The sequence below is a fragment of the Plecotus auritus genome (genome assembly GCF_963455305.1).
Source record: "Plecotus auritus genome assembly, chromosome: 6".
NCBI lineage: Eukaryota > Metazoa > Chordata > Mammalia > Chiroptera > Vespertilionidae > Plecotus > Plecotus auritus.
The window spans coordinates 14,698,434-14,720,182 of NC_137773.1; the positions used below are offsets into that span (position 1 = coordinate 14,698,434).

A 21,749-nucleotide genomic window follows, 5' to 3' on the forward strand; every position below is an offset into this window, starting at 1 on the left:
AGAGAAGCATCGAACACTGTCAAACGACAGCAGGAAGGCTGGGAAGGGTTGGGCGGCGGGGGGAGGTAAGAGATCAACCAAAGGACTTGTATGCGTGCATATAAGCATAACCAATGGACGCAAGACACTGGGAGGGGGGTGAGGCTGGGGGAAGGTCAATTGGGGGAAAGAAAAAAAAAAAGAGACATATGTACTACTATTTGTAATACTTTAAACAATAAAAAAAGGAAAATAAAAATAAATTTTTTTGAAAAGAAAACAATAGTGATCCTAAGTCTAGGTGTCTCTAAGTTGGTGGGATGGAAAGACCTGATAGAACAGATAAAAAGTGGCAAAGTCTTGATTCAGTGTGTGGAACCTGAAAGGGTAATTAAAATGATGGCAAGTAGGTTTAGAAGAATTATTACATCTGAAGAGTATCAATTCCCGACAGAAACTGCCCCTTACCCCCATAACCCTCAAACACACAGATCCAGATGCCCTGATAGCAGCTAAGATCTTCAGTTTCAATTTCAAAGTAAAGTAATTTGGACACTATAGGAAGTAAATTCTGTTTCAGCAGATTCTGCTGCCAAGGTAGCTCTGAATTTTCCTTCACATATTTATTTATAAGCCAGGATAAACGGACTCAACTATCCATTCCAGAGCACACTTACACTAAGGTGACCACTACACAATACCTCTGAGAAGGGCTAAACCATAAAGCTGCTTGTTTAAGGCCTCAGAGGAAGGGGCACAGGTACAGGTCACACCCGACCCAGAGCCTCTGTCTCTGTTGGTCTAGCTGAGGTGAAGCTCTTAATGTTAACATGTAACAAGACCAAAAAGTTGTACCTTTGCTGCAGTCACTGATGGCCATCTCTTTCTTGTCCTAAAAGGAAATATAAGATTACTATGTGTCACCTTGGTTCTATCTTAATGGTCCAAAGGCTCAATGACAAAGCTGATCATTAATAACTGCTTATGGAGATGCAGAATGCTCTTCAAAGAAAACACACAAAAACATGCAACTTACTTCCAAGCTAAAATTCAAATATGGTGACTTGAAAGCAACAAAATATTCAAGTAGCTTCTTCCTAAATATCTTAAAGACTATTGTCATGGACCTATTTGATTTGCAAGATGCTTTATGTCAGAATGCTGATACTGAGAAAACTTTGTGATCAATAAACAGGGCAAATGACTAAACTATGGATAACTGAATTAATAACCCTCCTCTTTGGCTAGCTAACCCAAAGTGGTATCTTCTAGAAAGTATAGAAATGGTATGTCTACAATAACACAGTGTGGCTTGTCATGCAGTCTCAGTTAAAACCTCAATTCATCCACTGATGAAACAAAGATACACAACCACCTACCAAACGAGACCCCTCACTGACTGAGCTGCTGAATCGAGAAGCATGGCACAGCGGACAGAACACTGATGTTGAATGATCCTGACTCTTGTTCCAGCTCTGACACCAACCTGCTGTTTAACTCCCCCAGTTCTAAAATGTCCATTTCCCCCAATTAGTATTCTACAATGTCACAGAAATGTTAGTTCAAATAAATGTTCAACAATTCTGTAATAGCTACTGTAGCAAATACTAAATATTTTGCAGAGTATTTTGAGCAATGTCTACCAAATTGAATTTTGGGATTTAATTAAAAACAGTTCCAGGATGGGGAGTGAAGGCTGAATGGGTGCAGGGTACCCTTCTGGGGTCATGAAAAAGTTCTGGTACTAAATGGAGATACTTGCATAACATTTATAAATGTATTTAATGGAACTAAACTGTATGCTTTAAAAAGGTTAAAACGGTCAATTTAAAAAATACATATATATTTATGATTTCGGAGAGGAAGGGAGAAGGGAGAGAGAGATAGAAACATCAATGATGAGAATCATTGATCAGTTGCCTCCTGCACCCCCCCTACTGGGGATGGAGCCCGCAACCCAGGCATGTGCCCTTGACCAGAATCGAATGTGGAACCCCCTTCAGTCCGCAAACCGATGCTCTATCCACTGAGCCAAACCAGCTAGGGCTAAAACAGTCTATTTTATGTCAGGTGCCTTTTACCCACAATAAACACAGAAGGTTCCAGAGTCATCTGAAAAACAATGCATTATATCTCTTCCAATGTTCATGATAGCAATTCACATATTAAAAGCTCAAAGAAGTCTTATAGTAAAGAAATCTGTGTAATTTTGTATAAGTCAGTATTTCCAATATATTAGCTTTCTATAAATCTAGGACTCTCAATTTCATATATTAAAGTTCTGAAAAAGGAGTGGCTCTTTACAACGCATGTGCACATCTGTTGTGATGGTATTCTTTGTGCCCCTAAGTAAGCATTATTGAGCTGCAGTGCATCTTAGGAACAGTTGGCCTTTGCAGATCAGGAACGGTGGCCTTTTACTGCAGAATCCTCTGCTTCAGGCTCAGAGTCTGCTAACAGCTCAGGGGACCCAGGTGTTGCCTGCTGTTTAGAGTGAGAATCTGCAAAGTGGGGCAGGTGGAAAAAAATCAGAACTTCTTTACCACCCTTTATAACTTCTATTAGTCTACATACATGTACTATGTCAATGGACACAGTATATAAGGACGGCAGTTTTAAAAAACTTTAACCTGCTCTTTTAGGGCCCTGTCTCTCTTGTGGAGGCAGGCACAGACCTGACACTCTGCTCTCACCCGTCTGCCTTTTCTCTCTCTAGACATGAAATGTAAAGCTTGGCTGGCGCACTCCGTCAGGGATGCTGAGCCTGCAAACTCGCTTTTCAGAAATTCTTCTTAAAGCAGTGAACCCATCACCTCCATGAATAAACTCAGAATATGGTCCTTAATTGTCAAAATGCATTAATCCTGGACATTTTCAAGTTACCAATTTTTGAATCTTCTTAAAAATATCAAAGAGTGCAACTTAAAAGAACAAAACAACCCCCCACCCACCCCACTGGCAAACCTATCCTTTGTAAAGGAAATGGTCACAGAGCAACTCTCTCCTGAGTTCTCCTCACATGTCACAAAGACCACACATTGCCCTAACTCAGAACCAGTCTATTATACTAGCCCGAGCCTAGCAATACCGATAACTTGGCAACTGTGGAAACAAAGAATCCCCAGTCCCAGGACCCAGATGGGCATGGTGCATTTCCTTTGACATTGAAGGTGCCCTTGATTCCATTTAGCAATGACAACTTCCAGTCTGAGAACGGGACAAGATGTCTCCAAGGAGCAAAAGCGAAATAGGAGAGTTTTCCAAGCTAAGTGTAAACACTGTTAAGTGTGAATTCTGATTGACGGTAGAATATATTAATGACTAATGCTTAAATACACTTAATTATTTTATTTCTGCTAATATGTCTGTTTATATACTCTAGAATTATTCTCTAATGCCAAATGAATCACCCCCAAAATTTACTTCACTTTGGAGACTGAATCCAATAATAAAACAGACAAGTTCTGGTTTTCAAAAAACCACACCTTTCTGCACATCTAAACCATCCTGGATTTCCCTTCTCCCCGCCCCCCGCCCTTTTTAAACTTGGTTATCCAAAGAGACTTTGGTAGCGGCACTAGAGAATTTCAGGCAACATCAATGAGAAAGTGACGCAGATACCTGACCTAAGCAAATAAAAAGACCACTCTGCCCAAGCTAGGGCCTGCTTCGTGGTTGCTTATAGGTATGTTAAATAACTCACTCTTTGCGCTTTGGACACAAGTAGCCATAGTTAAACAAGTGTAGTATTTTTAAACAACTCGTATTTCAATCCAGCAAAATCTACTATGTTGACTAAACAGGAAATCAGACAAATCTAACTTTTAATACCAACATGGTACAAAAGAAATACAACTACACTCTTTCCTATTCTACATTCACCACGCTACACCAGGTTCTCAAGCCTTTAGAAACGCAAAATGTTCCTGAACTTTCCCTGACACCTACATTGCGGTTAAGGGTACCACTCATTCCAAATGGTGTACATTTCTCCCCACGTCATACTTTCAACAGGAAAATCAGACCCTCTGGAAGAAGCATCTTGAAATCCCAAGTTTTAACCAGTGCTCCCCTTGGGTCTTTATCTAGAATTCCAGAGCCTAAAACAAGCCGCTATAGCTGTTCCAAGCCATGCGCCTCTAAGGTCTTTGCTTCATTAACCTTCCCTAGTTTGGTGGAAACTTTGCCAGCCTTCTTTCTGTAAAGTGTTCACTCAGCCACTTTAATGAGGAATGTTAACAGTAATCTGACTCAAGTTTTAAAACAATATGTTTCTATCTTTCTTGTGCCCTTTATATCAGGGAAATATATGAGCAGGAAAAGGGAGACACCAATGTTAAGGCCCTATGTAAGTTTTTGGAGAGACACTATCCTACAAATACACTGCAAGTCCATGTGCTTCTTAAAAAAAGAAAAGGTCAATGTTACATACCTGTTTCATCCTTGCAGCAGCTCTATTTGAAAACAGAATAGACCTGTCTTTCTGGAAGCAGGATGGGCACATTTGAAGGGCTTGGCTGTAAGAACTTTCAGCTTCTATGTAATCTGAGGATAAGGTAAAAGGTGAGAGGTTTATTATTATTTTATTCCTGATAGACTGTGTTCCATAGGATCTCAGAGTGCATAGCCTTCCAGTCATAGGACAAAGGTCTCCAACAGAAAACTCCAAATGTTCAGCTTCCATTTGGCTTCTCAATTTAGTAAGGAGCTCTGAGAGGGGTTTGGGAACTGGACAGATGAAAGAGACTGAAGTCTGGGATTAATGGCCTATTGACTAAAGACCTTAAAAGAGAAAGTGGTGATAAATTTATATATTCATTGCCAATCATAGAATGATAATCAGGGTCCTAAAGGAAAATTGTCTATTCACGTCTTTCTCAGGTTAGAAATAGTTAATAATAAAATACAAAGAGATACGTTTTCAAAATTAGAACCATTAGTTCCCTTAGAACAACATAAGTGATGACTGATTAAACCAGGATGTAAGAAACACATTTTTAAACCTAAAATAACTAGAGAGAAATGTTTCTACTCCTAGATTTTTAAAGCATCTACCCTTTAAGAAGTGGCAAAGGCTATCATAAGATCAAACAGTTGACCAAAGTATCGGAATGAGCCCGACTCATTCCTAAGCCTACGGAGGAAACCCAGAAGGACACGAAGAGCATCTCTGCTTACAGCATCCAAAGAAAAAGGCAATGAAAGTGCAGCCCAAGTACTGGCAGGATTCCTCCCTGGGCCCTGCCGGAACCGCGGCTGGTTTTTATGGGCGATTCACGGTGAGGAATGGGGCCCTGGTTTTGCAGCAGTGCAGCAAAGAGCCTGTTAGCATTCCAGGTTAGAGATCTCCAAAGCCACAGCTGAAGAGTTTTCCTCCCAGTTTCTGGATTTATAGAGATTGGATTATAGAAAAGAAGAACTATGCCTGTGCCAAGAGACACATGGTAACTGGTCACTGTCAGCTGAGAACGATTTGAACTTGGTAAAAAACAATATTGCAAATGCTGGAAGGCAGAATGTACTGAGAGCAGTTTATTTGCTAGTTGTTTCCAAATGTTCTTTGGGGCTTTCTCCAGACTCTACAAAAGAAAGAGGAGTCAAGAAGGAGAAGACATCAGTGCTGAAACAGTTCTCTCTTACCTCCTTTCTTAAATTGCTCATTTCCCTCCTCCTTCAGTCTAGTGCTCTCTGCTCTTCTTTTCTAAAAGAGACCAGAGATTGACAGAATTTGTCACAATATTATTTTAAGGGAACAAAAAGGTCAGCTTTCTTTACATATGAGGCTATTTAATAGGCAGCAGCTGGACTCAAAATTACACACACACACACACACACACACACACACACACACACACACACTGATTTCAGAGAGGAAGGGAGAGGGAGATAGAAACATCAATGATGAGAGAGAATCATTGATCGGCTGCCTTCTACATGCCCCACACTGGGGATCAAGCCTGCAACCTGGGCATGTGCCCTGACCGGGAATCGAACCTGTGACCTCCTGGTTCAAAGGTCAACGCTCAACCACTGAGCCATGATGGCCTGGCAAACAACTTGACTTTTGGGAATTGGGTCAGTTCTATCTAAATCTCCAACAGATATAGAAAAAACACATAACTACCTGGCTAATCACCAACACATTCTTGATTGTGTTTAAAATGCAAACCGTAGGTTTCCTACGTTTCTATCTTTTGCACAGAATGGTAATTCAGGTATCACTTAATTTCTACTTACTCATACTGAAACTAAGCAACACATCCACTGGTATACACACCACTGTAAATTCAAAATCTGGATCTGGTGTTTATTAATCGCATGATCTTGAACGACTTCCAGATCTTTCTGAGCCTTACTTTCTTCATCTAAGAAATGAGGCTTTAATACTTTTATGGATTAATGTGATAATGTATATAAGGCTCCCAATATAATGCCTAGCAAATAAGTGCTCACTAAATATGAGTTATGATTTTCTGTAAAATAATTTATTATTTACTTAGCTACAACTGTGGTTTGTGTCATGAAGGAGACACAGGTATGATGGCAGAGTGCATTGTGGGGGGCACGCCTCACCTGTCGGGTCAGGGCTAACAGGAGGAATTTTGAAGAGACCCAGATAAACAAATCTCCCTTTTCTTAGCTTCTTCTAACAACTCAGAAATTCACACAGATGGCCAAGCACCCATCAAACTCAAAGGCCAAGGGAACGTTACTCGGCAGAGAAAAGACGACACAGGCTGAGTCTCTGTGCTTTCAGCCCTGATCATCGGGGAGCACAAGCAGAACCAGCAGAAGTGGCCCCCCCACTTGCCGCCTTCTGACAGTGTTTTTTGTTTTGGTTTTTTTAAAAAACAAAATCTCCTTCATTCTTGAGCCTTCTGATTAAATAAAAATTTCAAAGGGAGGAAACACAGTTAGCAGGACATTTCACTCACAGGAAAAGCCTGGAGCCTAAATAACTGATACTCTTAAGATTAGGAGCAAAGTGAAACTGTTATGTCTCTGGAGATTTGTAAATATGCTGTTGGGTGCTCCCCGAATGCCTTGTTATTATTATACTCCGGATGAAACAGAGCACTTGAGGAACCTCAATAAAGAGACTAAATGGTAGGTATAAACTGAATCTAATATTTATGGTCTCTACTATGTGCCAGATGCACAGCAGATACAATAATTCATTTTTAGATATAATATATCTGAAGAAGGGCTATTCTAAGGGAGTAGAAAAAAATAAAATGGGAGGTGGTGATGGGACTCAAATATAAGAATGTGGCCACATTTACCTAGTACTACCCAGGAGGGAGGTGCTTGGCTTGTAATATTCTCTACTGTATTGCTTAGAATTTTTTGATGCAAGCAAAAATACTATCTTAGGCAAAAAAATTTTGAGGGGGCAGATTTATTAGAGAGAGAGTGGGGGCATAAGAAACAATGGGAGGCCTAAAATATAAGCGTAGAAAACAGACAGGAATCAAGGCAGCTCAGTTAAGTCAAGAAGTAAGAAGAGGGAGAGAAACCAAGATGGCGGCATAGGTAAACACCTGAACTGCTGCCTCGCACAACAATTTCAAAACTACAACTAAAAGACAAACGGACATCATCCAGAACCACAGGAAGGCTGGCTGAGTGGAAACTCTACAACTAGAAGGAAAGAGAAAAGCACATTGAGACTTACAGGAGCTGCGGAAGTAAAGGCAGAGGTATGGACGTGTGCGCACGGAGAGGGCTGGCAACTGAGTACCCGGCTGGTTTTCTCAATCGGGAGGGAGACACAAGCTCCCAACTGCTCTATACTCCAGTTCCGGGTGAGACTCTGGGGACCCAGACTCATACGGGGAGAAACTGGACTGTCTGGCAGAGGGCGAAACTCGAGGGCGGTTTTCTCTCAGAGGTGCTTGTAGCGATTACTGTGGGACACTGAGACCCAGGAGCCTCTTAGGGCAGGGCTGATGGGAAGCCATTGCTGTTTGCTCCGCCCTGAGATCCCGCCCCATCCAAGCTGAGCGCAGAGGCTTTTGCATATGAATGGCCTGGTCCTTTGAATTCTAAACTTACCTAACAAACTTGCAGCTGAGTCAGTGAGACCCAGAACATCCAAAAGAAGGCCCAAGGCCCCATAGCAGCTTGCATTGCTTCACAGCTGGGCCTCATCTGGGCACCTCCAAAACCCAAACAAAGAAGAGGAATCTGCAGATCTCTCCATAGCTCCTGCTGGGTGGCCTCAGGCAGAGGCTAAATTAGCACCTCCTTGGAGATCCAAGAGCCAGTGTACCCAGGGGTCAGAGTGGGACCATCCAGATTACAACTCCTCAGATCCATAAGGGACACACTCAGGGGGCAGACTCAGTGAGCACCAAAGCCCCACTGAAGCAAGTCTTGCCCCATAAGGGTGTCTCCAGCACAGAAGTTCTCCCATCATAGACACAACTGATCCTCACAGCCAATTGGCCTGGAGGTCAATTCCTCCCAGGGATACCAACAACAATAAGACTGTGCACACAGCCCACAAAGGGGTACACCAAGAGTGTCCACCTCAGGTAACTGGGGAGGCTGAGCCACTGGTCCCTATAGGACATCTAGCACACAAAGCCACTCTATCAACTCAGGGGAAGCAGCCAAAATGCGGAGACACAGAAACAGTTCACAAATGAAAGAAATGGAGGAAAGCAAACGACTGGATATAGAGTTCAAAATCACGGTATATGGGAGGGATGGGGCGGTAATGGGAGAATAAGGATACATATGTAACACCTTAATCAATAAAGAAATTAAAAAAAAAAAAAAACAACAACCACAGTTATAAGGTTTTTCAAGTATTTTCTAGAAAAGGCCGATAAATTTAGTGAGACCCTCGAGGATATGAAAAAGGACCAACTAGAAATTAAGCATACACTGACTGAAATAAAAAATAATATACAGAGACCCAACAGCAGACTAGAGGATTGCAAGAATCAAGTCAAAGATTTGAAATACAAAGAAGCAAAAAACACACAACCGGAAAAGCAAAAAGAAAAAAGAATCAAATAATATGAAGATAGTGTAAGGAGCCTCTGGGACAACTTTAAGCATACCAACATCTGAATTATGGGGGTGCCAGAAGAAGAGAGAGAGCAAGATATTGAAAACCTATTTGAAGAAATAATGACAGAAAACATCCCCCACCTGGTGAAAGAAATAGACTTACAAGTTCAGGAAGCACTGAGAACCCCAAACAAAAGGAATCCAGGGAGGACCACACCAAGACACATCATAATTAAAATGCCAAGAGCAAAAGACAAAGAGAGAATATTAAAAGCAGCAAGAGAAAAACAGTTAGTTACCTACAAGGGAGCACCCATACGACTGTCAGCTGGTTTCTCAACAGAAACTATGCAGGCCAGATGGGAGTGGCAAGAAATATTCAAAGTGATGAATAGCAAGAACCCACAACCAAGATTACTCTACCCAGCAAAGCTATCATTCAGAATTGAAGGTCAGATAAAGAGCTTCACAGATGAGAAAAAGCTAAAGAAGTTCATCACCACCAAACCAGTATTATATGAAATGCTGAAAGGTATTCTTTAAGAAGAGGAAGAAGAAGAAAAAGGTAAAGATAAAAATTATGAACAACAAATACATGTCTATTCAACAAGTGAATCTAAAAATCAAGTGAATAAAAAATCTGATGAACAGAATAAACTGGTGAATATAATAGAATCAGGGGCACAGAAAGGGAGTGGACTGACAATTCTCAGGGGGAAAGAGGAATGGGGGTGGGGGAAGAGATTGGACAAAAATCGTACACCTATGGATGAGGACAGTGGTGGGGGGGTAAGGGCAGAGGGTAGGGTGGGAACCTGGTGGAGGGGAGCTATGGGGGAAAAAGAGGAACAATTGTAACAATCTGAACAATAAAGATTTATTAAAAAAAAAAAAGTAAGAAGACACTAAGTGTCCTTTAGCTGAAGAGTCTGGTCAAGACAGGCTTGTAATAGCAACAAATGAACCCTAACCATTCCTCTTTCTTTGCTCCACCCAGATTCAAAGTCTTGATCAGTGGCATCAAATGAGCCAAGTGTATGTCACATGCCTTCACTGTCAGACAATGGAGTGAGGGACATGGAGTACTGTCACTCAACAAGATTACAACACAGAAAAATTCCTCCAAATATGAAGGGGGGTTGGATGTGTAAGCCAAGAAAACTCCATAATAAATCTAGTTAAGAATTATTTCAACCCTGAATAGCTAAAGCAACCTTGAGAAAGAACAAAGCTGCAGGCATTTCACTGTCTGATTTCAAACTCTATTACAAAGCTATGACAATTAAAACAGTATGGTACTGCCCTGACGGGTTTGGCTCAGTGGGTAGAGCGTCCGCCTGCAGACTCAAGGGTCCCAGGTTCGATTCCAGTCAAGGGCATGTATTTTGGTTGCGGGCATATCCCCAGTAGGGGGTGTGCAAGAGGCAGCTGATTGATATTTCTCTCTCATCGATGTTTCTAACTCTCTCTCTCTCTCTGTAAAAAAATCAATAAAATATATATATTTAAAAAAAAAAAAAAGTATGGTACTGGCATAAAAACACACACATAGGACAATGGAACAGAGCAGAGACCAGAAATAAACCCAAGCATACATGGTCAATTAATTTATGACAAAGGAACCAAGAAAATACAGTGAAGAAAGGACCGTATCTTCAATAAATGGTGATGGGAAAACTGCACAGCCACATATGAAAGATCTTGGTGTTGATTTTCTGAATCTGACATCAAAAGCAAAGGCAACAAAAGCCACAATAAATAAGTGGATCTACATTAAACTAAAAAGCTTCTGCACAGCACAGGAAATCATCAACAAAAATGAAAAGGCAACCTACTGAATGGGAGAAAATATCTGCAAATCATGTATCTGATAAGGGATTGATATCCAAAATATATTTTTAAAAGCTCATACAACTTAATGGCAAAAAAAAAAAAAAAAAAAAAAAAAAAAAACACAAAAAAATCTGATTAAGAGAACCCAAACAAACATTTTTTTCCAAGGAAGACATACAGATGGCCAACAGATATATGAAAAGATGTTCTTCATTAGTTATTAGAGAAATACAAATCAAACACAATGAGATATCACCTCACACCTGTTAGAATGGCTATTATCAAAAAGACAAAAACAAGTGCTGGAAAGGATGTGGAGAAAAAACCCTCTTACACTGCTGGTGTAATTGGTGCAGCCACTACGGAAAACAACATGAAGGTTCTTTAAAAAATAGGACCCAGCAAGCTTCTGGGAATCTATCCCCCAAATTTGAAAACATTTATTCATGTACCTCTATGTTCACTGCAATACTTACAGTAGCCAAGACATGAAAACAACCTAAGTGTCCATCGATGGATGACTGGATAAAGAAGATGTGGTACATATATACAATGAATACTACTGAGCCATAAAAAAGATGAAACATTGCCATCTGCAACAACATGGATGAACCTTAAGAGTATTTTGCTAAGTGAAATAAGTCAGATGGACTCATGTGGGATATAAAACAAAAAGCAACAAATGAGCAAACAAAACAAAAATAAACTCATACTTGCAGACAATGGAATGCTAGTTACCAGAAGGGAAGAGAGGTAGGGGGAGGGCAAAGTAAGTAAAGGGGGCGAAATATATGGTAAGGGAAGGACACTAGACTTTGGGGGTAAGCATGCAAGAGTATACAGATGTTGAATTATAATGTTGTACATCTGAAATATAACATTTATATAATATTAACCAATGTTACCCCAAGAAAGTTAATTTTAAAATTATAAAACAATTTCAATTAAGGTAAAAGTAAAACCCTATAATTATTAGCAAATTCAGTCCATTAATTTTAAATTAACACACACACACCATATATCACTGTCCAGTAAAGTGAAATGAAAAGTTGGTTTCACATTAGAAAATATATCAATGCAAGGTAACATGTTAAGTTAGAATATATGCTCTCATGAATAAATGCACCACAGGTCTTACAGGTCTTTAATATATTATTTATTTATTTTTCTTTTAATCTTTATTGTTGAAAGTATTACATAGGTCTTCCTTTTTAAATATAAAGTTATTTTAAAAACACAAATTCTTTAGAGAAGGGCAATTCATCAAGTTAATGGAGTATAATGTCCAACCTTTAATTTCGATCTCCTCTACTTTAACTCTAATCTGAGGCTACTTTTTGATCTAAATCTGTTCTCCAGTGCCAACTCATCAGGAATGTTCTGACCACAGATGAATCACTCAGCCTACCAGGTCAGGCTCTTGTAAAGTGTGAGTGTGTGTGTGTGTGTTAAGAGTTTAATCATTCTTTAGTAAATTTAGAACATGAAGACCCCAATGGGCAAAGCCTAGATCCAAGGCAGGCCCAGAAGGAATTACTGATTAAGGGCCAACCTGAGCAGCCAGCCAGCCCAAGAAAAGCTCACGGTGTCTTCATAACTAGGACCAAGAGCTGAACTGGCAGAAGGGCTCCATAACATATTTCTATGGCTAATTATTCTCAGGAAGGCATTTCATTTTTTTGGCTGGCCAATCACAACTTGGTGACCTATTAAGCAGTAAACATTGGAAAGAAGCCGCTGCTTCCACAGATTGTGTAAAGTGAGGATTAATGCAATTATCAATATCATGCTGAACATCTCCTTGGAAACAGCTAAAAATAGCACTCTGAAGAGAAAGCTGCACCATTTCCCAGCTGTGCCAAGAGACTAACTTGATTCTAGTACAAAGACTAGGGTTTATTCTGCTGCTGGAATATAGTCTTTTCCCGAAAGGACGGCATGCATACTGTGTAATGGTACTGGAATCCAAGGACAGATTTTATATGTATAAGTCTTATTTAACATGCTAAGTGCCAGGGGCAGTCACACATAAATGACTGCTGATATTCTGCAGCATTATCAGGTGCAAATCAGTCCAAGCTCTGGTCTAATGTGGTTAGGAGACTCTCATAGGCCTCAACAATGCCTTTTAACACATTCCAGAGAGGCCTCACAGAGAAACATCTGCTCTAGAATTCCATTCCATAACAGTGGGAATCAAAGAACTTTAAAGGGCTCTGTACTCCTCACTCCTCCCCATCACTGAAAATTCCGGGGAAATAGCGACATCATTCTGCACTGTACAATCATTGCAGGAACTGTCAAGGAAAACCCCAAAAAGACAATGCCCTTGATAAATGCAGTTTATTTCAACAGTTATTACCACAACTTCAAACTTTTCAGCCTGGTATTTAAAGTTCAATACAACATACCCCAGTATAGCATTTCACTGCTTAAAATCTGCTGTCACATACATGACTCATTTGCTTTTAAGACAATTCTAAGAGGAGGGCATGGACGTATTTAACTATCCATTTTACAGGTAAGCAATCAAGATTCAGAAATCACTTGTTCTTTATACTACATGAAACCTCTATTGCAACCTACTCAACTGTACCTCCTGCTACCCTGCACTGAAGCATCAATCTTATATAAAAACTGCAGTTTGAAATTTTAACTCTATTTGGCTTCTATAAATGCTTGCTTGCTTAAATAATAAGGAAAATAAGACTACTCCCACTTCAGAGAGGCCATTAAACCTTCCCTGGACGAAGTTATCAGTGCTGGCACCAGGCCAGGCCTATGGTTGAGGTCTCAAGGCCCCAGCACATAAGGGCTCTTTAAGAACTTGCAAAGGGGGCCGGAAACAACCCATATTTGGGAGACAAAGAAGGTAAAAACATATAAATAGGGCAAGTTCCTCCATGCTGGGGTCCAGAATTTGAGAGACATTTTCCTCTGGGCCCACGCTTAATAAATGTAACTCCATCTCTCTAAGTGTTGCTTGGTTCTTCTCCAGTTTTCTGTAACAGCACAAGTCCTCTCTTCTAGACAGTCTGATTTCTTTGTTGTCTCTCAAAACTCACCATGCTTAATCTTCATTCCATTCTTTTGTTTATTCAAGCAATGCCCTTGTTTCTCTTCCTTATCTTCCCCCGATTGTCCAAACCAAATTTTCCAAGTCTAGTACAAAACCTATCTCCTCTCCAGGACCACCTTTCACTTCCTTCCCACATGATCTTCCTTTGAATGCAGTCTGTACATAATGTCTCTACTTTGGAAATTGAATTCTGCCTCAAAAAATTTTTTAGTTGTAAGATAATAAAAGCACTGAAAAGAAAATTGGAATGGTACTTAATGCTTAAATAATTTCATGGGTTGTAAAACACTGCACACTCCTTAGACCTGGGCAAGAGGGGCTCCTGTGAAGGCCTTCTGACCACAATCTTCCTCCCAGGGGCCCTTTTCCAACCATGCTCCAGGAGTTCCTGCCTACATCTCCCCAGTCCACTTCCAGGACCTACAGGGCCTTTGCCTGGGTCTGTCTGCATGCTTTAGGTCAGTGAATAAAACTGACTTAAAGAACTTTACAGGGCTCTGTACTCCTCACTCATCGTTAACTTGGAGCTTACAAGTGTATATGCCTTTTATCACTATTCAATGATAAAATATATTTAAAAATAACCTTTGAGGCAGAATTGAAGTCCCAAATTAGAGATATTTTTTACAGTCTGCATTCTAAGGAAGATCATTAAATTTATTTTAAAATATTCTCTTAAATAATCCTGCAGTGAGCATGTATTTAATAGACAACGGGGAGAAAGCCAAGAGGTTCACACCAGTAATTTCCATATTGTAAATCTATCAGCGGCTTTCTGCTGCCCCCTGCAGTTTTGTAAAGTAATTGCTACAAATGAAACATTAGAGTGGAGCATAGTCACCCAGAGACCAATCAGATCTAGGTAAACGAAGAGTTGAAAAAAAATACATACCCGTTAATGGGCTGGAAAATGGAGGCACATGCAACAACTTTCTGCTCGAGTCCAATCTAGGTGGGATGAGAAAACTATACACTGAAAGGCCAAGGGACACCAGCCCCACAAGTTATTCTGAAAGGGAATTCTTCACCATTAAAAAATAAACAAATGCTCAAGTCTTGTTTTCTTTGAAATTGGACATAGTTGCTTTCCACATACACACACATTTGTTCTTTCCACAAATCCCTTAGAAGCCCTCTGGGAAGTGTGGAGGGAGGATCTCTGGATTTAAGCTATAGTTGGAACCTGACTTTCATTGTCTTATTACTGAGGAAAGATGATTGATCTATGAGGAATTAATCTTGGAAATATTCCCTTGTTTTTTAACTCAGAAAAATTCTATTTCCAAAACCTCAATTTAATAGAAATAAATTTCCTTATTTTGGTATTGCTTAAATTCCACCCAGTAAGTCCTCTTTAGACACTGAGCACATATGAGGGTTAAAAGAAAAAAATCCTATTAGTAAACTATCCTTCTGATGTTGGATGCAGTCAATATACCTGTTAGGTCATTACTTCGCTCTGGAAGTTTAGACATCTGTATCAATCTGGCTCTCTGGCTCCCAAGTGTGGCCACAGTTCTCCCAATATCGAAATGACCTGGGGATGCTTGTTGACAAAGGAGAACCCTGGCTGCCACCCCACCAGCCTGTGGGCTCAGACACTTCTCAAGGCTCTGCACGGTTACAAAGTTTCCTGTGATTCTTAGGCACAATAAAGTTTGAGAAGCACTGAAGGACACTTTACCTCTTCCATCAGCAGGTAATCTAAAGGTGTTAACTTCCAAATGTTTTGAAGTAAACAAGCCTTATTTCTCCTGGTTTAAACTCAGGGACAGAAATCTAAGGTCCCTTCAGTTCTTAAATTCTAGGATTTCATTTAATCATTTGTCAATAGCATTCATAAACCTAATACTGGTAAACTCTAAGAAATTAATAAATAAGACAACCTTAGTACCAAAGAATGCCCATTAGAAATGAAATACAAGGGAAACAATACATCAGAAAGATTTTCCTATGAGGTTAACAAAATATGCAGGCCACTATAGAAAAGTTACTGAAAACATTATGGAACCAACCAGGAGAATGTTCTCTGCAAACACGCCACTCTTACAGCATTGATAACATTATAAAAGCAATGCAATGAGGTAAGGTAGCGGAAACATGGAAATCAGAAGGATTTAGGAAAAATGAAACCATAGGATTTAGGAAAAATGAGAGAAGGAAAAGGATGGATATAAAACTTCTGTTCTAGCCCTAACCAGTTTGGCTCAGTGGATAGAGCGTCGGCCTGCAGACTGAAAGGTCCCAGGTTCGATTCCAGTCAAGGGCATGTACCTTGGTTGCGGGCACATCCCCAGTGGGGGGTGTGCAGGAGGCAGCTGATCGATGTTTCTCTCTCATCGATATTTCTAACTCTCTATCCCTCTCCCTTCCTCTCTGTAAAAAATCAATAAAATATATTAAAAAGAAAACAAAAAAAAAAACAAAAAAGAAACACTTCTGTTCTAAACCAATGCTGCAATAATGGTTCCTGGTTAAAAATAAAACAGCCTTAAAGGAAAGAGCCTAAGGAAAATGTTTTAAAATCCCAGAAGCCATGTGCTCTGGGTCCATGTCCACCAAGTAAGACTTTTGTATCCCTTACTTACATGGATTTACGTATGTATCTACTATATGTAAATGAATACCTTATGCAAACAACTGGAACTATGGAGCAAACCCATGAAAATGACTAAATCTGCATTTTGCTTACAGATTAACTTCATCTCTACTCTGGCTTATCCATCTGTTTCCTATTGGAATAAGCTTGAAATTCCTTACCCACAACTCCGTGTTCCATAATCAGACCCTCACTTACTTCATCACCTCACCCTCCTCCTCAATCACTACTCCAGCTACTGGCCTGGCTCTTTAATTCCTTGCATGCCAAGGGTATACCAAGCTTACAGTTACCTTAGAGCCTTTCTTTACATGTTTGTTAACACATCTGACTCCTTTTTCCCTCCAAGTCTGTGCTGAAATGCCCCTTCCCCAGATTGTCCTTTCCTGATCTGGAATAGTCCTTCCTATCCTCCCAACCCTCCCTACCCTTCATCACTTCATCTTATCTTTTCCATACTCCCAACTAGAAACATACTTATGAGTGAAAAGAAACCCTCTCCATATTCACCATTGTATCCCTATGGGCCTCAAACAATGCCTGGCATGTGGAGAAATGCAAATATTTCTTGAATAAATGAGTAAGATAAAAATCTCTATAAGACCAATTACTGGCCCTCATGAGAAACATAACCATATGGTCCATTCAATAGCTATTTAATGAAGAAAGACTATGTGCAAGGTCCCATGACTGTGGTCCTGAAACTGTTAGTGTGCATACGAATTACCCAGGAAACCCCACTGAGGCCTAAGAACTCCACTGAGATAAGTAGCCGATAAAAGGCGAGTCTCTTGCAGGATCAATACCACCACAATACAGTATATCCTATAGGTCCCAGTACTATAAGCATCTTGTGTCATAAGATTATAGCAGTAATTCTCATCTCCTACCAGATCTGCCAAGCCTTCCAGAATCACTTATTTGCTTCACAGATCTACTACATCGCAAATATCAGCTAAAATCCCATTCCTCTGGGTCATCATGTCTACATTTAGGTTTTCACACAAACAGTTAAGATTTGTTGCTGAAATAAACACACACATACACAGTGCTTTCCTTAAGAGATTTTGCCTGTTTTATCAAATCTTAACTGCGGTCCTCTTCCTTAATTCCTCGGGGCTTATGAGTTCTGCTGAGAACTCATACTCTTGAGCCAAGATTATCTTCTCAGCCGAAACCGGTTTGGCTCAGTGGATAGAGCGTCGGCCTGCGGACTGAAGGGTCCCAGGTTCGATTCCGGTCAAGGGCATGTACCTTGGTTGCGGGCACATCCCCAGTGGGGGGTGTGCAGGAGGCAGCTGATCGATGTTTCTCTCTCATCGATGTTTCTAGCTCTCTATCCCTCTCCCTTCCTCTCTGTAAAATATCAATAAAATATATTAAAAAAAAAAAAAAAAAAGATTATCTTCTCAGCCACCAGGCAAGTTGAGTCAGCTTGAACAGCAGACTTAGGCTATTAACCAGATGCGTATGGCGTACAAATGGTTAAGGGCCTCATGCTCTACCGACTGAGCTAGCCAGGTGCCTCAGACTTTGGCTAATGGTACTTAATTCTACCCAAGAGAAACATTCAGCAATACATAGATGTTATGATAGCACTTCTTTCCCAAATCCTCAAAGGTCACTTTTATGTGCTTTCGGTAAAAAGTCCGTCTTGGTTGTCAAGAATCAATCTGTATTTACATTCTCAAAATGGAATAACTTTTGTTGTTGATGATTACAAATGTAACACATGCTGACTATAAAAAGCAAATATTACAAAACTATTATTAAAACAAACTTCCCCTAAATCAGACCCCTCAAAGCTACCCATTTTTCCTAATTTGGTGTATATCCTTCCAAAAGTTCATGCATAAGCGTATTTTCACTTAGGTCTGTAGAGGGAACCCCTGGGAAGCCAGGAGGGAGGATCTCTGGATTTAAGCTATAGTTGGAACCTGACTTTCATTGTCTTATTCTGAGGAAAGATGACTGATCTATGAGGAATTAATCTTGGAAATATTCCCTTGTTTTTTAACTCAGAAAAATTCTTTTTCCCAAACCTCAATTTAATAGAAATAAATTTCCTTGCCACTCCCATGGGGGCCGCCATCTTGAAATAACAAAGGCCAACCCCATTCCTTTGAATAAGCCAATGTCTTTGTAAGCAATTTAAATAAGTCTTCTAAGAAAGTTACTGAAGGCTTCCCATAATCCCTCTGTATATGCAAATAAGCCTAAGAGGATAATTTAAAAATATAATTGTAATTTTAATAAAAAGGAGAAATTCGAAAATTTTGAAATCTCTTTCACTGATATTTACAGTGTAAACTAAGATAGTTGTTAAAATATTAAATCTGACAGTAAATTAGTAGTCAACTTTAACGTAAAAGTGCTTGTGATATGGCTACTCGGACGTATGACCCAGTACTTATTATTGGTGTAAAGAAAGATAAAATTTTTTAAGTGAAACTCTCTGTAGCCTGAAAATTATTCTGGAAGGAAATAAAGAGGTTTCCTTCAAATGCCATAAGAATTGTAATTGAAAGTCAATATATTTGGCCTCAAACTGAAGTAAATAATTTGTGTTTTTGCCTCCCTGATAAATTCTATGTAAAGTTACAGACTAATTGCAGAAACTTAATGTCATTTACTGTCCATAAACTAGGACAAAAAAAACCTTATTTCAGACTAACTTAAATTGGCTACTTGAAATAAGTGAATATTCATAAAAACTTAATTGTACTGGACAAAAAACAACAACTGTTCCTGAAGTATTAACTAAAATTTTTTATTGATGGTTCCTCTCATAGTAAAATTGCTAAACATGCAATGAATCCAAAGGAGTCATATTTCTGTGCAAAAATTAAAAATAAAAAGTTATCGCCGAAACCGGTTTGGCTCAGTGGATAGAGCGTCGGCCTGCGGACTGAAAGGTCCCAGGTTCGATTCCGGTCAAGGGCATGTACCTTGGTTGCGGGCACATCCCCAGGCGGGGGTGTGCAGGAGGCAGCTGATCGATGTTTCTCTCTCATCAATGTTTCTAATTCTCTATTCCTCTCCCTTCCTCTCTGTAAAAAATCAATAAAATATATTTAAAAAAAAAATAAAATAAAAAGTTATCAAGACTACATTTAAAAATTTACAAAAGCCTCCTAATAATTAAATCAAAAAAGGGGGTTAGTAGAATAATATCCTGTAAGAAATATCCTGTAAGTAAATTAAATCAAGCTTTAATTGCTTTAAAATTTTTTACTTTAAAAATTATTTTTCATTTATAATGCTGATAACAAGACACCCATGAAAAATCTTATGGTATCAAAATAAGCCAAAGGAAAATCATCTGGACAAAAATCAAAAGGATCCCAAGTCTAATTTATAGGAAAGATTTCTTTATTAACCTTTGGTCGAGAATATGTTTGTATATTTCCAGAAAACTCCAAAACCATGTGGATTCCTGCAACAACGGATCCCAGAGAGGACCTTTTAGGACTGTTCCAGCCACAGAAATAGCAGTGGCCCACGAGAACAGAGGAGAAACAGTCCAGAAATAAAGATGGTGAAGACGCCTTGCCATGCTAGCAGTCAGCAGCTGTGCGTTGCTGCAGGTTGCCCAGGACCAAGGGCAAAGAAGGTCGGTGTGTGCGTGCTTCCAGACCATATGCGCGCGCTTCCAGACCATGTGTGCGCACCCTTCTGCATAGAAGTCAAAATGTTTGATGTTTTGTGTTCTACCAGGACCCCTGACTTGGGGGGCTTGCCCTATTTCTAACACAGGGAATGGTATTAGCTGCCACATTAAAAGAAATGTTTTACCTCAGGCATTAGCCATTTTTACAGATGGATCCAGTTCTGGAAAGGCTGGATCTACTGCAGCAGGGGAGCAAAGGTCCTTCAAACCCCTTATATTTCAGTAGAAATACAAGCTCTTATTTATGCCTTAACAGATTTTGCTACAGAGCCCATCAACCTATAGTGATAGTGCTTATGTGGTAAGTATGGCCAAAATTATTGAAACAGCTACTATAGGGCACACTAATTCAGAGGAACTTTTTATTTTTCAGCCTTCAAAATGTTATTTGAGAACGACAATTTCCATGTTTTATTGGAAGCAATGTCCTCAGTGTGTTATCCACCTCCCTGTGTCAATTTTAGGGGTAAATCCCCGAGGACTTAAACCTAATCAAATCTGGCAAAATGGATGTCACTCAATAGTGGAAAGAGCCAATTGTACTCTTAAAATCAATTACTAAAACAAAAGGGGGAGACGGATGTTATGTGTCACCTCAAAACAAACTCAGTCATGCTCTTTATACTTTAAAATTTTGAATTGTGATGCAGAGAATCGTACAGCAGCCGAAAGGCATCAGGCCTCCTGTATAATAGCCTCCATCGAATTAGCTAGGTGGAAGGAAGCATAAACCAGACAAGAGTTTTATCAGATTCAGTAATGATGTGGGGAAGAGGCCACATTTGTATCTTTCCAGAAGGTGCTTCTAACCCCATCTGGGTGCCAGAGCGAGCAGTGCGTCACGACCATGGACCTGGGAGAACAACTCATCCCACCATTCAAGAAGCTGAAGATCACACCTCTGGTGATGATGCCAGCTCAGCCACCGGCCCCGAAGGAGAGAAGCAGAAGGCAGCTGGCCAAGACCACCCGAGATGCTAGTGTCCCCACATGGGGTCAACTAGAGAAGCTGACCACCGGTGCTCAGCAAGTGGTGAAAGAACAGGGGGTTCAGGTAACCCCCTCCAACCTTTTTCTTGCTATGATGGCACTTGTCAGCTGCCCGGTAAGTATGGCTGCAGCAGAAACTTACTGGACTTATGTTCCAGATCCCCCTATGGTCAATCCAGCCACCTGGACCGGAGAAATCAGTGCCAGCGTTTACTAACAACACTAATATGGTCGGGGGGAGCTCGACAAGCATATAACTCCTTCTTCCCAAGGTGATTATACTTATAATGGCTTTAGTGGGGAGCTCCCTATTTGTTTATCAAAAAGGGGGACTTCAGGATGTTTGCAGCTTGGCCAAGAAAATAAGACGTCCTATGGAGGCACAAACATTGCTAACATTGAAGGCCCCTGGGATATGGGAAAATATGTTCAGACAGTTACTAAACTAGGATTTCCTAAAGCCACCCGATGGCTGTCTGATAAGCATCCCCCGTTCCCCTCCTGCCCTAATAGCACCACTGCTGAATTGGGAGCATTTCCTCAATGGCAAGATTGCGCCAACCCTGTACCAGTGAGAC

At 40.2% G+C, this 21,749-nt stretch overlaps 1 protein-coding gene across 1 annotated transcript in view; it reads right to left on the reverse strand.

Moving 5' to 3' along the window:
• The window catches only part of TTC1 (tetratricopeptide repeat domain 1), a 38,840-nt gene that overhangs the window by 9,349 nt on the left and 7,742 nt on the right, over positions 1 to 21,749 (reverse strand). Inside the window, exons 3-5 of the mRNA XM_080676201.1 lie at positions 5,620 to 5,680; positions 4,412 to 4,524; positions 835 to 871 (exon numbers count right to left, since the gene is read on the reverse strand). Of these exons, the coding sequence (XP_080532327.1) occupies positions 835 to 871; positions 4,412 to 4,524; positions 5,620 to 5,680 (211 nt within the window). The remainder of the gene's footprint in view (positions 1 to 834; positions 872 to 4,411; positions 4,525 to 5,619; positions 5,681 to 21,749) is intronic.